Source organism: Salmo salar, chromosome ssa13 (genome assembly GCF_905237065.1).
Source record: "Salmo salar chromosome ssa13, Ssal_v3.1, whole genome shotgun sequence".
NCBI lineage: Eukaryota > Metazoa > Chordata > Actinopteri > Salmoniformes > Salmonidae > Salmo > Salmo salar.
The window spans coordinates 96,404,904-96,420,621 of NC_059454.1; the positions used below are offsets into that span (position 1 = coordinate 96,404,904).

The 15,718-nt window shown below is 51.0% G+C and overlaps 1 protein-coding gene across 10 annotated transcripts in view; it reads left to right on the forward strand.

Annotated features, from left to right (window-relative positions):
• Window positions 1-15,718, forward strand: part of LOC106568312 (membrane-associated phosphatidylinositol transfer protein 2) — a 90,163-nt gene that overhangs the window by 38,083 nt on the left and 36,362 nt on the right. For all 10 annotated transcript variants that reach the window (XM_045692481.1, XM_045692479.1, XM_045692483.1 and 7 more), the window contains 2 exons: window positions 4,774-4,988; window positions 8,355-8,473. In XM_045692481.1, the coding sequence (XP_045548437.1) occupies window positions 4,774-4,988; window positions 8,355-8,473 (334 nt within the window). The remainder of the gene's footprint in view (window positions 1-4,773; window positions 4,989-8,354; window positions 8,474-15,718) is intronic.

Consider the following 15,718-nt stretch of genomic DNA (forward strand, 5'->3'; position numbering starts at 1 on the left):
TCCATGTGAAAGACTGCAGGGCTGCAATGTGGACTGTGCTTCATATACTGTACTGTATATCCTTCGTACGTATTCATACATTACTGCCACTTATTGGTCACATACTAGGCCCAAACACCCCTGGTTTCCTTAGGCTGAAGTAGGCTAGAAGAGGCTGGAAGAGACTCTGCAGGGTAGACCTTGAAAACCAGAGTTTTTGCTGTGTGTGTGTGTGTGTGTCGGTGTGTGTGTGTTTGCTAACCTTGGCGTATCATATAAATGATTCAGGCCAATACATTACTATTTCTATGACGCTCTGAGTCTCTGCTGCCCTCTCAGCTCCCAGCCCAACATCAGACCTCAGCCCTCTCAGCTCCCAGCCCTACATCAGACCTCAGCCCTCTCAGCTCCCAGCCCTACATCAGACCTCAGCCCTCTCAGCTCCCAGCCCTACATCAGACCTCAGCCCTCTCAGCTCCCAGCCCTACATCAGACCTCAGCCCTCTCAGCTCCCAGCCCTACATCAGACCTCAGCCCTCTCAGCTCCCAGCCCTACATCAGACCTCAGCCCTCTCAGCTCCCAGCCCTACACAGCATGCTGCCACCATTACTTGCACACATGAATTTCTCTTCCCATTCTCTTTCTTTCTTTCTTTCTTTCTTTCTTTCTTTCTTTCTTTCTTTCTTTCTTTCTTTCTTTCTTTCTTTCTTTCTTTCTTTCTTTCTTTCTTTCTTTCTTTCTTTTCCATTTAGTCATTTTAGTTATCCTTTCTTTTCTTTTTCCCCCAGGCTGACCCTCCCTGTCCCTCCATGCATGTCCTCAGGCTCAGATTCTGTAACCAAGGAACTCTCTTTTGTCTCCCTAGACTTTTTCCATTTTCTTTTTGTTGTTTATTTCTTATTTTTCTCGTCGTCTTTTGGTCCTTGGTGACTGGGCTTCACTCTTCCTCTCAGCACAAAACATTCAATCTTCAAGCTGATATTCTCTGTTCAATGTTTTCTCTCTTTCAACACTTCTCTGTCTTTCTTTACTCTTACAAGCACTATTTAACAGACTTGGTGCATCTCAGTAGTTTACAGTGGCTTCCTCTTCTCAACTCTCTTTCTTCCCCTTCACTGTTGTCAAACTGCAGGACAGGTGGAAGCAGATTCCTAGTAGGCTTCCAACATGTAGCTTTTTTCCACCTATCCCCCTTTTTCAAAGAGAAGACGAGGAGAGAAGACGAGAGGAGCAGACCTGGGTCAAATACATGCGTATTTAATTATTTGTTATTTAAATACGTTTTTCTGTGTATTTGAATATTTTTTTATAATGGGAACAAATCAGCTATTTCTACTTGAAGTATTTTAATGCATTTTCCAATAACTTCATATACAGTAAATGGCCGAAACTATTTCAAAAAACATAATTTCAAATACCCCTATAGGACCAAACCTGGGTTAGGGTTAGACCTGGGATCAGATGCATGTAGTATTTCAATATTCAATATCTGTGTATTTTAGTATTTTCAAATATATGCCAATAGATGTACCCCGCCTAGACACACTCTTAGTTCCTTGGGCTCTTCATCAATCTCCCACTTTCTGTCCTGTTTTTCCCTGTTAGAACTCCTCAGGTCCAGATCTCTCTCTCTCTCTCTCTCTCTCTCTCTCTCTCTCTCCCCTCTCTCTCTCTCGTCCTCACAGGGTGTGTGTATGTATGTGGGTAGGTGTGTGTGTGGGGGTGATTGTGTGTGTCAGGGCAGGCGTGATGTCACCTGGTGTGCTGCTCCTGCAGTGTGAGCAGATACCGCCGCAGACGTCGTTCTCAATACAGCGCTGGAACTGTTTGTGTGTGTGTGTGTGTGTGTGTGTGTGTGTGTGTGTGTGTGTGTACTTGCATGTATGTGTGTTCCAGCATTAAACATCTCCCTTTGAGCTGTCTTAATAGTATCTAACATTTCCTTATTAAAGTGCCATTACACTGTACAGTATAATGATTGACTCCCTAACCGAGCCTTCATACTCTCTGAGTTTATCATATTAAGCAGCTAATGCTCTCTGTTCCCTGTAGTAGAGCCCTTCAGAGGGGTGGGGAGGATAATGTAAGGCCTCTGCTCCTAAACTAGATTACCTGCTACATTACTGCAATTTCCACTGCCTCTTACGACCTTCACTTCTCACCACTCCCTAAAACCCATCTCATATCTACAGAATGAGAAAAAGGATGCATCCCAAATGGCACCCTATTCCCTATACAGAGCACTACTTTTACAAAAATAGTGTACTATTTAGGAAATAGGGTGCCATTTGGGAAACCTGGAGGCTACATGGTAATAGTGGGACTTATGTGGGACCCTCATTCTGCAGTGTGTCTCTGTTACACTCCACTATTTCTTATAATGATGACCATTTTTTTTTATAGTGCTTTTCTTATGCTCAAAGCACGTATTGTATCAAGTAAGGGTCTTAAGCTGAATATGACCGCGTGATGGGTAACCCAGCTTCAGTTGGATTAATCAGACATGAAAAGGATCCTTCTGCTACAGATTCCCAGGTTGACAGCGGTATCGTGCCTTCTCACTTCTGGTGCTTTGTCAGACCCCTGTGTCTCCCAATTGGCACCCTATTCCCTACATAGTGCACTACTTTTGTCCAGGACCCATCAAAAGCAATGCACTAGATATGGAACAGGGTGCCATTTCAGAAGCAGCCCTGTGGTCTCAGAGAAAGCCTTTTAGTAAGAGTGGCGTGTTACTGTGTATCTAATCCTCCATACCTCCCCCACAGGAGCAGAATAATACACTGGGCTTATTTACAGGGTCCGCCATCTGTCTCCTAGTCTACCAGAGACTGCTCTTCTCTGTGTCACGGAGGCTCTCCGCACTGCCAAAGCTGATTCTCGCTCCTCTGTTCTCATCCTCCTAGAACTATCCGCTGCCTTCGACACCGTGAACCATCCTACCTGGTGACATGGAGAGGATCTGTGTCTGCACGACATACTCCCTAGAGCTCAGTTCTAGGCCCTTTCCTCTTCTCTCTATACAACAAGTCACTCGGCTCCGTCATATCATCACATGGTCTCTTCTATCATTGCTATGCGGATGATACTCAACTACTTTTCTCCTTCACCCATTCTGACACCCAGGTGGCGACATGCATCTCTGTGTGCCTGGCAGATATCTCAGCTTGGATATCGTTCCACCACCTCAAGCTCAACCTCGACAAGACGGAGCTGCTCTTCCTCCCGGGGGAAGGCCTGCCCGCTACAAGACCTCTACATCACGGTTGACAACTCCATGGTGTCTCTGGAGTGGCGGGGCGTCCCTGTTGTTCTCTGCAAATGTCAAAGCAGTGACTAGCTACTGTAGGTTCATGTTCTACAACATCCATATAGTACGACCCTACCTCACACAGGAAGCGGCGCCGGTCCTAATCCAGGGACTTGTCATCTCCCATTTGGACAACTGCAACTCACTGTTGGCTGGGCTCCCCGCTTGTAACATCAAACCCATGCAACGTTTCCAGAATTCTGCAGCCTGCCTGATGTTCAACCTTCCCAAGTTCTTCCATGTCACCCCGCTCCTCTGCACACTCCACTGGCTTCCAGTCGAAGCTCACATCCACTACAAGAGCAGGGTACTTGCCTACGAAGCAGCAAGGGGAACTGCCCCTCCCTACCTTCCCGGCTATGCTCAAACCCTACACCTCAACCCCTCACTACGTTCTGCCACCTCTGGTCTCTTGGCCATCCCACTCCTACGGGAGGGCAGCTCCCGCTCAACCCAGTCCAAGCTCTTCTCTGTCCTGGCACCCCAATGGTGGAACCAGCTTCTCCCTGAAGCTAGGACAGAGGAGTCCCTGCCCATCTTCTGAAAACATCTAAAACCCTAACTCTTCAAAGAGTATCTTAAATAATCCCACAGCACCCCCCTCAAACCCCATTGTCACCCCCCCCCCCCACACAAAAATATCCCTCGCTCTTGAATTTCCCCCCTTACTAGCTCTGACTTTATTGAGGAAAAAATAAATGTACTTATGACTGTGATATGTCGTTGTCTCACCTAGCTATCTTAAGATGAATGCACTGTAAATCGCTTTGGATATGAGTGCCATAGGGAATGAGAGGAGCGGTGTTAAAATCTGCTCACACACACACATGAGCACACACACACATGAGCACACACACATGAGCACACACACACGCACACACGCGCGCGGCCTGGTAGCAGCTGAGACATGTACCAGTGCTAGTAGGTAGTGGAAGAGAAAGGTGCATGATAATCAATATGCAGCCTATTGATTACTGCAGTAGCAGTCAGTACACTGCAGCAGCACACTAGGACTTCCACCATCCCTCTCTCCCCCCTCTCTCCTCCTTTCTCTCTCTCTTTCTCCCTCCCTCCCTCTCTCCTCCTCCTTCTCTATGGGAAAAGATGAAAGGTAATACATCACCAGAATGCCAGGACTGCTTAGCGAGAGGAAGAGGAGGAGGGAGGGAGAGAGGAAGAGGAGAGAGGGAGGGAGCGAGAAAAGGGGGGAGGTATAAATTTGAAGAGGGGAATATTTTGGAGAGGGGAATTTTTTGAAATTGTTCTCCGATCTCAGCACTTTGGTCACCTTTGTGATTATACTACATTAAACTTTGAGCCGAGGCTAAAGTCTTGAACCCTAACTCTTTGTATGTCTGTGTGTGTTAGTGTGTGTGTTTGTGCGTGCGTGTGTGTGTGTGTGCGTATGTGTACGCTGCAAACTGTTCACCTGAAAAGCAGGCCCTGACTCTCCCCCTTCTTCCTCTCTCCCCTCCTCTTGCAGAAGAAGAGCCGAGAGGAGAGTTGTGGTGAGGGCAGTGGGGTAGAGATCCTAGAGAACAAGCCGTATGAGGATGGTCCAGGCGGGTCGGGTCAGTACACACAGAAGGTGTACCACATCGGGAAACACATCCCCTCATGGTTCTGCTCCATCCTGCCTCAGGCTGCTCTACGCGTGGAGGAGGAGTCCTGGAACGCCTACCCATACACACGCACACGGTGAGAGGGAAGACACGCAGGTAGTAATACAGTATGCATCAACACACACCCTTACATCAACACACCCTTACATCAACACACCCTTACATCAACACACTCTTACATCAATACACCCTTACATCAATACACCCTTACATCAACACACCCTTACATCAACACACCCTTACATCAACACACCCTTAAATCAACACACCCTTACATCAACACACTCTTACATCAATACACCCTTACATCAACACACCCTTACATCAATACACCCTTACATCAATACACCCTTACATCAACACACCCTTACATCAACACACTCTTACATCAATACACCCTTACATCAATACACCCTTACATCAACACACCCTTACATCAACACACCCTTACATCAACACACGCTTACATCAATACACCCTTACATCAATACACCCTTACATTAATACACCCTTACATCAACACACCCTTACAACAATACACCCTTACATCAATACACCCTTACATCAACACACCCTTACAACAATACACCCTTACAACAATACACCCTTACATCAATACACCCTTACATCAACACACCCTTACATCAACACACCCTTACATCAATACACCCTTACATCAACACACCCTTACATCAATACACCCTTACGTCAGTACACCCTTACATCAACACACCCTTACGTCAGTACACCCTTACATCAACACACCCTTACATCAGTACACCCTTACATCAACACACCCTTATTTCAGTACACCCTTACATCAATACACCCTTACATCAGTACACCCTTACATCAATACACCCTTACATCAGTACACACACCCTCACATCAATACACCCTCACATCAATACACCCGTACATCAATAACCCGTACATCAATACACCCTTACATCAATACACCCTTACATCAATACACCCTTACATCAATACACCCTTACATCAATACACCCTTACATCAATACACACACCCTCACATCAATACACCCTTACATCAATACACACGCCCTTACATCAACACACACGCCCTTACATCAACACACACACCCTTACATCAACACACACACCCTTACATCAACACACACGCCCTTACATCAACACACACACCCTTACATCAACACACACGCCCTTACATCAACACACACACCCTTACATCAACACACCCTTACATCAATACACCCTTACATCAATACACCCTTACATCAATACACCCTTACATCAATACACACACCCTCACATCAATACACCCTTACATCAATACACACGCCCTTACATCAACACACACGCCCTTACATCAACACACACACCCTTACATCAACACACACACCCTTACATCAACACACACGCCCTTACATCAACACACACACCCTTACATCAACACACACGCCCTTACATCAACACACACACCCATACATCAACACACACACCCTTACATCAACACACACACCCTTACATCAACACACACACCCTTACATCAACACACACGCCCTTACATCACACACACGCCCTTACATCAACACACACACACGCCCTTACATCAACACACACACCCTTACATCAACACACACACCCTTACATCAACACACACGCCCTTACATCAACACACACGCCCTTACATCAACACACATATCACTTTGTGGCCCTGAGGCCGGGAGTTGTGCATCCCTACCTTACCAGGAGGGATCAGCCAATGAAGTTGGAAGTCCCACCCAGTTGATTACATTAAAATGGTGGAAGCCCTCAATGTCGCCCTTCACCCCACCTTACACCCCTATCTCACACCCCACCTTACACCCCTATCTCACACCCCACCTTACACCCCTATCTCACACCCCACCTTACACCCCTATCTCACACCCCACCTTACACCCCTATCTCACACCCCACCTTACACCCCTATCTCACACCCCACCTTACACCCCTATCTCACACCCCACCTTACACCCCCTATCTCACACCCCACCTTACACCCCTATCTCACACCCCACCTTACACCCCTATCTCACACCCCACCTTACACCCCTATCTCACACCCCTACCCCACATCCCTACCCCACATCCCACCCTTACACCCCTACCCTACACCCCTACACTACACCCCTATCTCAAACCCCTACCCCACATCCCTACCCCACATCCCTACCTTACACCCCGACCCTACACCCCTACCCTACCTCTTTACCCCACATCCCTACCCTACCCCCTACCCTACACCCCTACCTTACACCCTTAAACCACATCCCTACCTTACAACCCTACCCTACACCCCATACCCTACAGCGCTACCCCACATCCCTACCCCACATCCCTACCTTACACCCCTACCCTACACCCCTACCCTACCTCTTTACCCCACATCCCTACCCTACAGCCCTACCCTACACCCCTACCTTATACCCTTACCCCACACCCATACCTTACAACCCTACCCTACACCCATACCCTACAGCCCTACCCCACCCCCCTACCTCACACCCCTACCTTATCCCCCTACCCAAACCCTACCCTACACCCTTACCCAACACCCTTACCCCACACCCCTACCTTACACCCCTACCCTACACCCCTACCTTACAACCTTACCCCACACCCATACCTTACAACCCTACCCTACACCCATACCCTACAGCCCTACCCCACAGCCCTTACCCCACACCCCTACCTTACACCCCTACCTTATTCCCCTACCCTACACCCTTACCCAACACCCTTACCCCACACCCCTATCTTACACCCCTACCTTACACCCCTACCCTACTCCACAGCACTACCTCACCCCCCTACCCCACACCCCTACCTTACACGCCTACCTTACAACCCTACCCTATACCCATACCCTACAGCCCTACCCCACAGCCCTACCCCACACCCCTACCTCACACCCCTACGTTATCCCCCTACCCTACACCCTACCCTACACCCTTACCCAACACCCTTACCCCACACCCCTACCTTACACCCCTACCTTACATCCATACCCTACACCCCTACCCCACATCCCTACCCCACATCCCTACCTTACCGCCTACCCTACACCCCTACCCTACCTCTTTACCCCACATCCCTACCCTACACCCTTACCCTACCCCTCTACCTTACACCCTTACCCCACACCCCTACCTTACACCCCTACCCTACACCCCTACCCCACAGCCCTACCCCACACCCCTACCTCACACCCCTACCTTATCTCCCTACCCTACACCCTACCCTACACCCTTACCCAACACCCTTACCTCACACCCCTACCCTACACCCCTACCCTACACCCCTACACAAGGACAAGATGTGAAAGAGACATGCTCCTAACCACCAAGAGGGGAGAACCCCTCTTACTACTTTGCTTACTCTCCCGCTCTCCCTCTCTCCCTTTCTTTCTCTCCAGGTATACCTGTCCATTCGTAGAGAAGTTCTCCATAGACATTGAGACGTATTATAAACCTGACACAGGGACCCAAGAGTGCTTCAATCTGTCATCAGCAGACAAAAGAGCGAGGACTGTAGGTATGGTACACACACACACCTCGCCTTCTTAAGCGTACTGTTCTCAGTCTGTCTGTCTTGGCTTCATGGATTTCAGAGAGCAGTCAGTGATTCACTGTTTCACACACACACACACACACACACACACACACACACACACACACACACACACACACACACACACACACACACACACACACACACACACACACACACACACACACTGTGGTCATTAAAATGCAGACAGCGTGAGTTCCATCTTATGCTGCTGCTGGTCTTTCTCTCTCTGTGTGTGTTTGTGTGTGAGAGCTGCTGACTGGCTTTAAACTGCACCACTCCCACAGTGCAGTGTGTGTTGTCTGGCCCAGACTGACTCTGCAGGGGGACGATTACATAACCACACAAACACACACACAGACACACACACACACACACACACACACACACACACACACACACACACACACACACACACACACACACACACACACACACACACACACACACACACACACACACACACACACACACACACACACACACACACACACACACACACACACACACACACACACACACACACACACACACACACACACACACACACACACACACACACACACACACACACACACACACACACACACACAAACACAGCAGGGACCTCTAGTGGCTCCTAGCCAGCTGTAGACAGCAGGGACCTCTAGTGGCTCCTAGCCAGCTGTAGACAGCAGGGACCTCTAGTGGCTTTAGCCAGCTGTATACAGCAGGGACCTCTAGTGGCTTTAGCCAGCTGTATACAGCAGGGACCTCTAGTGGCTTTAGCCAGCTGTATACAGCAGGGACCTCTAGTGGCTTTAGCCAGCTGTAGACAGCAGGGACCTCTAGTGGCTCCTAGCCAGCTGTATACAGCAAGGACCTCTAGTGGCTCTAGCCAGCTGTATACAGCAGGAACCTCTAGTGGCTTCTAGCCAGCTGTATACAGCAGGGACCTCTAGTGGCTTCTAGTCCGCTGTATACAGCAGGGACCTCTAGTGGCTCCTAGTCCGCTGTATACAGCAGGGGCCTCTAGTGGCTTCTAGTCCGCTGTATACAGCAGGGACCTCTAGTGGCTTTAGCCAGCTGTATACAGCAGGGACCTCTAGTGGCTTTAGCCAGCTGTATACAGCAGGGACCTCTAGTGGCTCCTAGCCAGCTGTATACAGCAGGGACCTCTAGTGGCTCCTAGCCAGCTGTATACAGCAGGGACCTCTAGTGGCTCTAGCCAGCTGTATACAGCAGGGACCTCTAGTGGCTCCTAGCCAACTGTATACAGCAGGGACCTCTAGTGGCTCCTAGCCAGCTGTAGACAGCAGGGACCTCTAGTGGCTTTAGCCAGCTGTATACAGCAGGGACCTCTAGTGGCTCTAGCCAGCTGTATACAGCAGGGACCTCTAGTGGCTTTAGCCAGCTGTATACAGCAGGGACCTCTAGTGGCTTTAGCCAGCTGTATACAGCAGGGACCTCTAGTGGCTTCTAGTCCGCTGTATACAGCAGGGACCTCTAGTGGCTCCTAGCCAGCTGTATACAGCAGGGACCTCTAGTGGCTTTAGCCAGCTGTAGACAGCAGGGACCTCTAGTGGCTCCTAGCCAGCTGTATACAGCAGAGACCTCTAGTGGCTCTAGCCAGCTGTAGACAGCAGGGACCTCTAGTGGCTTCTAGTCCGCTGTATACAGCAGGGACCTCTAGTGGCTCCTAGCCAGCTGTATACAGCAGGGACCTCTAGTGGCTTCTAGTCCACTGTATACAGCAGGGACCTCTAGTGGCTTTAGCCAGCTGTAGACAGCAGGGACCTCTAGTGGCTCCTAGCCAGCTGTATACAGCAGGGACCTCTAGTGGCTTTAGCTAGCTGTATACAGCAGGGACCTCTAGTGGCTCCTAGCCAGCTGTATACAGCAGGGACCTCTAGTGGCTCCTAGCCAGCTGTATACAGCAGGGACCTCTAGTGGCTCCTAGTCCGCTGTATACAGCAGGGACCTCTAGTGGCTCTAGCCAGCTGTATACAGCAGGGACCTCTAGTGGATCTAAGCCAGCTGTATACAGCAGGGACCTCTAGTGGTTTCTAGCCAGCTGTATACAGCAGGGACCTCTAGTGGCTCCTAGCCAGCTGTATCCAGCAGGGACCTCTAGTGGCTTTAGCCAGCTGTATACAGCAGGGACCTCTAGTGGCTCCTAGCCAGCTGTATACAGCAGGGACCTCTAGTGGCTTCTAGTCCACTGTATACAGCAGGGACCTCTAGTGGCTCCTAGCCAGCTGTATACAGCAGGGACCTCTAGTGGCTCCTATCCAGCTGTATACAGCAGGGACCTCTAGTGGCTCTAGCCAGCTGTATACAGCAGGGACCTCTAGTGGCTCTAGCCAGCTGTATACAGCAGGGACCTCTAGTGGCTCCTAGCCAGCTGTATACAGCAGGGACCTCTAGTGGCTCTAGCCAGCTGTATTCAGCAGGGACCTCTAGTGGCTTTAGCCAGCTGTATACAGCAGGGACCTCTAGTGGCTCCTAGCCAGCTGTATACAGCAGGGACCTCTAGTGGCTTTAGCCAGCTGTATACAGCAGAGACCTCTAGTGGCTCCTAGCCAGCTGTATAGAGCAGGGACCTCTAGTGGCTCTAGCCAGCTGTATACAGCAGGGACCTCTAGTGGCTCCTAGCCAGCTGTATACAGCAGGGACCTCTAGTGGCTTTAGCCAGCTGTATACAGCAGGAACCTCTAGTGGCTCTAGCCAGCTGTATACAGCAGGGACCTCTAGTGGCTTTAGCCAGCTGTATACAGCAGGGACCTCTAGTGGCTCTAGCCAGCTGTATACAGCAGGGACCTAGAGTGGCTCCTAGCCAGCTGTATACAGCAGAGACCTCTAGTGGCTTCTAGCCAGCTGTATACAGCAGGGACCTCTAGTGGCTCTAGCTAGCTGTATACAGCAGGGACCTCTAGTGGCTTTAGCCAGCTGTATACAGCAGGGACCTCTAGTGGCTCTAGCCAGCTGTATACAGCAGGGACCTCTAGTGGCTTTAGCCAGCTGTATACAGCAGGGACCTCTAGTGGCTCCTAGCCAGCTGTATACAGCAGAGACCTCTAGTGGCTTCTAGCCAGCTGTAGACTGCAGGGACCTCTAGTAGCTCCTAGCCAGCTGTATACAGCAGGGACCTCTAGTGGCTCCTATCCAGCTGTATACAGCAGGGACCTCTAGTGGCTCTAGCCAGCTGTATACAGCAGGGACCTCTAGTGGCTCTAGCCAGCTGTATACAGCAGGGACCTCTAGTGGCTCCTATCCAGCTGTATACAGCAGGGACCTCTAGTGGCTCTAGCCAGCTGTATACAGCAGGGACCTCTAGTGGCTCTAGCCAGCTGTATACAGCAGGGACCTCTAGTGGCTCCTAGCCAGCTGTAGACAGCAGAGACCTCTAGTGGCTTCTAGCCAGCTGTATACAGCAGAGACCTCTAGTGGCTTCTAGCCAGCTGTATACAGCAGGGACCTCTAGTGGCTCTAGCCAGCTGTATACAGCAGGGACCTCTAGTGGCTTTAGCCAGCTGTATACAGCAGGGACCTCTAGTGGCTTTAGCCAGCTGTATTCAGCAGGGACCTCTAGTGGCTTCTAGTCCGCTGTATACAGCAGGGACCTCTATTGGCTTTAGCCAGCTGTATACAGCAGGGACCTCTAGTCGCTTTAGCCAGCTGTATACAGCAGGGACCTCTAGTGGCTCCTAGCCAGCTGTATACAGCAGGGACCTCTAGTGGCTCCTAGCCAGCTGTATCCAGCAGGGACCTCTAGTGGCTTTAGCCAGCTGTAGAGTGGCTTTAGCCAGCTTATACAGCAGGGAGCTCTAGTGGCTTCTAGTCCGCTGTATACAGCAGGGACCTCTAGTGGCTTTAGTCAGCTGTATACAGCAGGGACCTCTAGTGGCTTTAGCCAGCTGTATACAGCAGGGACCTCTAGTGGCTTTAGCCAGCTGTATACAGCAGGGACCTCTAGTGGCTCCTAGCCAGCTGTAGACAGCAGAGACCTCTAGTGGCTTCTAGCCAGCTGTATACAGCAGGGACCTCTAGTGGCTCCTAGCCAGCTGTATACAGCAGGGACCTCTAGTCGCTTTAGCCAGCTGTATACAGCAGGGACCTCTAGTGGCCCCTAGCCAGCTGTATACAGCAGGGACCTCTAGTGGCTCTAGCTAGCTGTATACAGCAGGGACCTCTAGTGGCTCTAGCCAGCTGTATACAGCAAGGACCTCTAGTGGCTCTTAGCCAGCTGTATACAGCAGGGACCTCTAGTGGCTCTAGCCAGCTGTATACAGCAAGGACCTCTAGTGGCTCTTAGCCAGCTGTATACAGCAGGGACCTCTAGTGGCTCCTAGCCAGCTGTATACAGCAGGGACCTCTAGTGGCTCCTAGCCAGCTGTATACAGCAGGGACCTCTAGTGGCTCCTAGCCAGCTGTATACAGCAGGGACCTCTAGTGGCTCTAGCCAGCTGTATACAGCAGGGACCTCTAGTGGTTTCTAGCCAGCTGTATACAGCAGGGACCTCTCGTGGCTTCTAGTTCACTGTATACAGCAGGGACCTCTAGTGGCTCTAGCCAGCTGTATACAGCCGGGACCTCTAGTGGCTCCTAGCCAGCTGTATACAGCAGCGACCTCTAGTGGCTCCTAGCCAGCTGTAGACAGCAGGGACCTCTAGTGGCTTTAGCCAGCTGTATACAGCAGGGACCTCTAGTGGCTTTAGCCAGCTGTATACAGCAGGGACTTCTAGTGGCTTTAGCCAGCTGTATACAGCAGGGACCTCTAGTGGCTTTAGCCAGCTGTATACAGCCGAGACCTCTAGTGGCTCCTAGCCAGCTGTAGACAGCAGGGACCTCTAGTGGCTTTAGCCAGCTGTATACAGCCGGGACCTCTAGTGGCTCCTAGCCAGCTGTATACAGCAGGGACCTCTAGTGGCTTTAGCCAGCTGTATACAGCAGGGACCTCTAGTGGCTTTAGCCAGCTGTATACAGCAGGGACCTCTAGTGGCTTTAGCCAGCTGTATACAGCAGGGACCTCTAGTGGCTCCTAGCCAGCTGTATACAGCAGGGACCTCTAGTGGCTCCTAGCCAGCTGTATACAGCAGGGACCTCTAGTGGCTCCTAGCCAGCTGTATACAGCAGGGACCTCTAGTGGCTTTAGCCAGCTGTATACAGCAGGGACCTCTAGTGGCTTTAGCCAGCTGTAGACAGCAGGGACCTCTAGTGGCTTTAGCCAGCTGTATACAGCAGGGACCTCTAGTGGCTCCTAGCCAGCTGTATACAGCAGGGACCTCTAGTGGCTCCTAGCCAGCTGTATACAGCAGGGACCTCTAGTGGCTTTAGCCAGCTGTAGACAGCAGGGACCTCTAGTGGCTTTAGCTAGCTGTATACAGCAGGGACCTCTAGTGGCTTTAGCCAGCTGTATACAGCAGGGACCTCTAGTGGCTTTAGCCAGCTGTATACAGCAGGGACCTCTAGTGGCTTTAGCTAGCTGTATACAGCAGGGACCTCTAGTGGCTTTAGCCAGCTGTATACAGCAGGGACCTCTAGTGGCTTTAGCTAGCTGTATACAGCAGGGACCTCTAGTGGCTCTAGCCAGCTGTATACAGCAGGGACCTCTAGTGGCTTTAGCCAGCTGTATACAGCAGGGACCTCTAGTGGCTTTAGCCAGCTGTATACAGCAGGGACCTCTAGTGGCTTTAGCCAGCTGTATACAGCAGGGACCTCTAGTGGCTTTAGCCAGCTGTAGACAGCAGGGACCTCTAGTGGCTTTAGCCAGCTGTATACAGCAGGGACCTCTAGTGGCTCCTAGCCAGCTGTATACAGCAGGGACCTCTAGTGGCTTTAGCTAGCTGTATACAGCAGGGACCTCTAGTGGCTTTAGCCAGCTGTATACAGCAGGGACCTCTAGTGGCTTTAGCTAGCTGTATACAGCAGGGACCTCTAGTGGCTCTAGCCAGCTGTATACAGCAGGGACCTCTAGTGGTTTCTAGCCAGCTGTAGACAGCAGGGACCTCTAGTGGCTCCTAGCCAGCTGTATACAGCAGGGACCTCTAGTGGTTTCTAGCCAGCTGTAGACAGCAGGGACCTCTAGTGGCTCCTAGCCAGCTGTATACAGCAGGGACCTCTAGTGGCTCCTAGCCAGCTGTATACAGCAGGGACCTCTAGTGGCTTTAGCCAGCTGTATACAGCAGGGACCTCTAGTGGCTTTAGCCAGCTGTATACAGCAGGGCCTCTAGTGGCTCCTAGCCAGCTGTATACAGCAGGGACCTCTAGTGGCTCCTAGCCAGCTGTATACAGCAGGGACCTCTAGTGGCTTTAGCTAGCTGTATACAGCAGGGACCTCTAGTGGCTTTAGCCAGCTGTATACAGCAGGGCCTCTAGTGGCTCCTAGCCAGCTGTATACAGCAGGGACCTCTAGTGGCTCCTAGCCAGCTGTATACAGCAGGGACCTCTAGTGGCTCTAGCCAGCTGTATTCAGCAGGGACCTCTAGTGGCTTTAGCCAGCTGTATACAGCAGGGACCTCTAGTGGCTCCTAGCCAGCTGTATACAGCAGGGACCTCTAGTGGCTTTAGCCAGCTGTATACAGCAGAGACCTCTAGTGGCTCCTAGCCAGCTGTATAGAGCAGGGACCTCTAGTGGCTCTAGCCAGCTGTATACAGCAGGGACCTCTAGTGGCTCCTAGCCAGCTGTATACAGCAGGGACCTCTAGTGGCTTTAGCCAGCTGTATACAGCAGGGACCTCTAGTGGCTCTAGCCAGCTGTATACAGCAGGGACCTCTAGTGGCTTTAGCCAGCTGTATACAGCAGGGACCTCTAGTGGCTCTAGCCAGCTGTATACAGCAGGGACCTAGAGTGGCTCCTAGCCAGCTGTATACAGCAGAGACCTCTAGTGGCTTCTAGCCAGCTGTATACAGCAGGGACCTCTAGTGGCTCTAGCTAGCTGTATACAGCAGGGACCTCTAGTGGCTTTAGCCAGCTGTATACAGCAGGGACCTCTAGTGGCTCTAGCCAGCTGTATACAGCAGGGACCTCTAGTGGCTTTAGCCAGCTGTATACAGCAGGGACCTCTAGTGGCTCCTAGCCAGCTGTATACAGCAGAGACCTCTAGTGGCTTCTAGCCAGCTGTAGACTGCAGGGACCTCTAGTAGCTCCTAGCCAGCTGTATACAGCAGGGACCTCTAGTGGCTCCTATCCAGCTGTATACAGCAGGGACCTCTAGTGGCTCTAGCCAG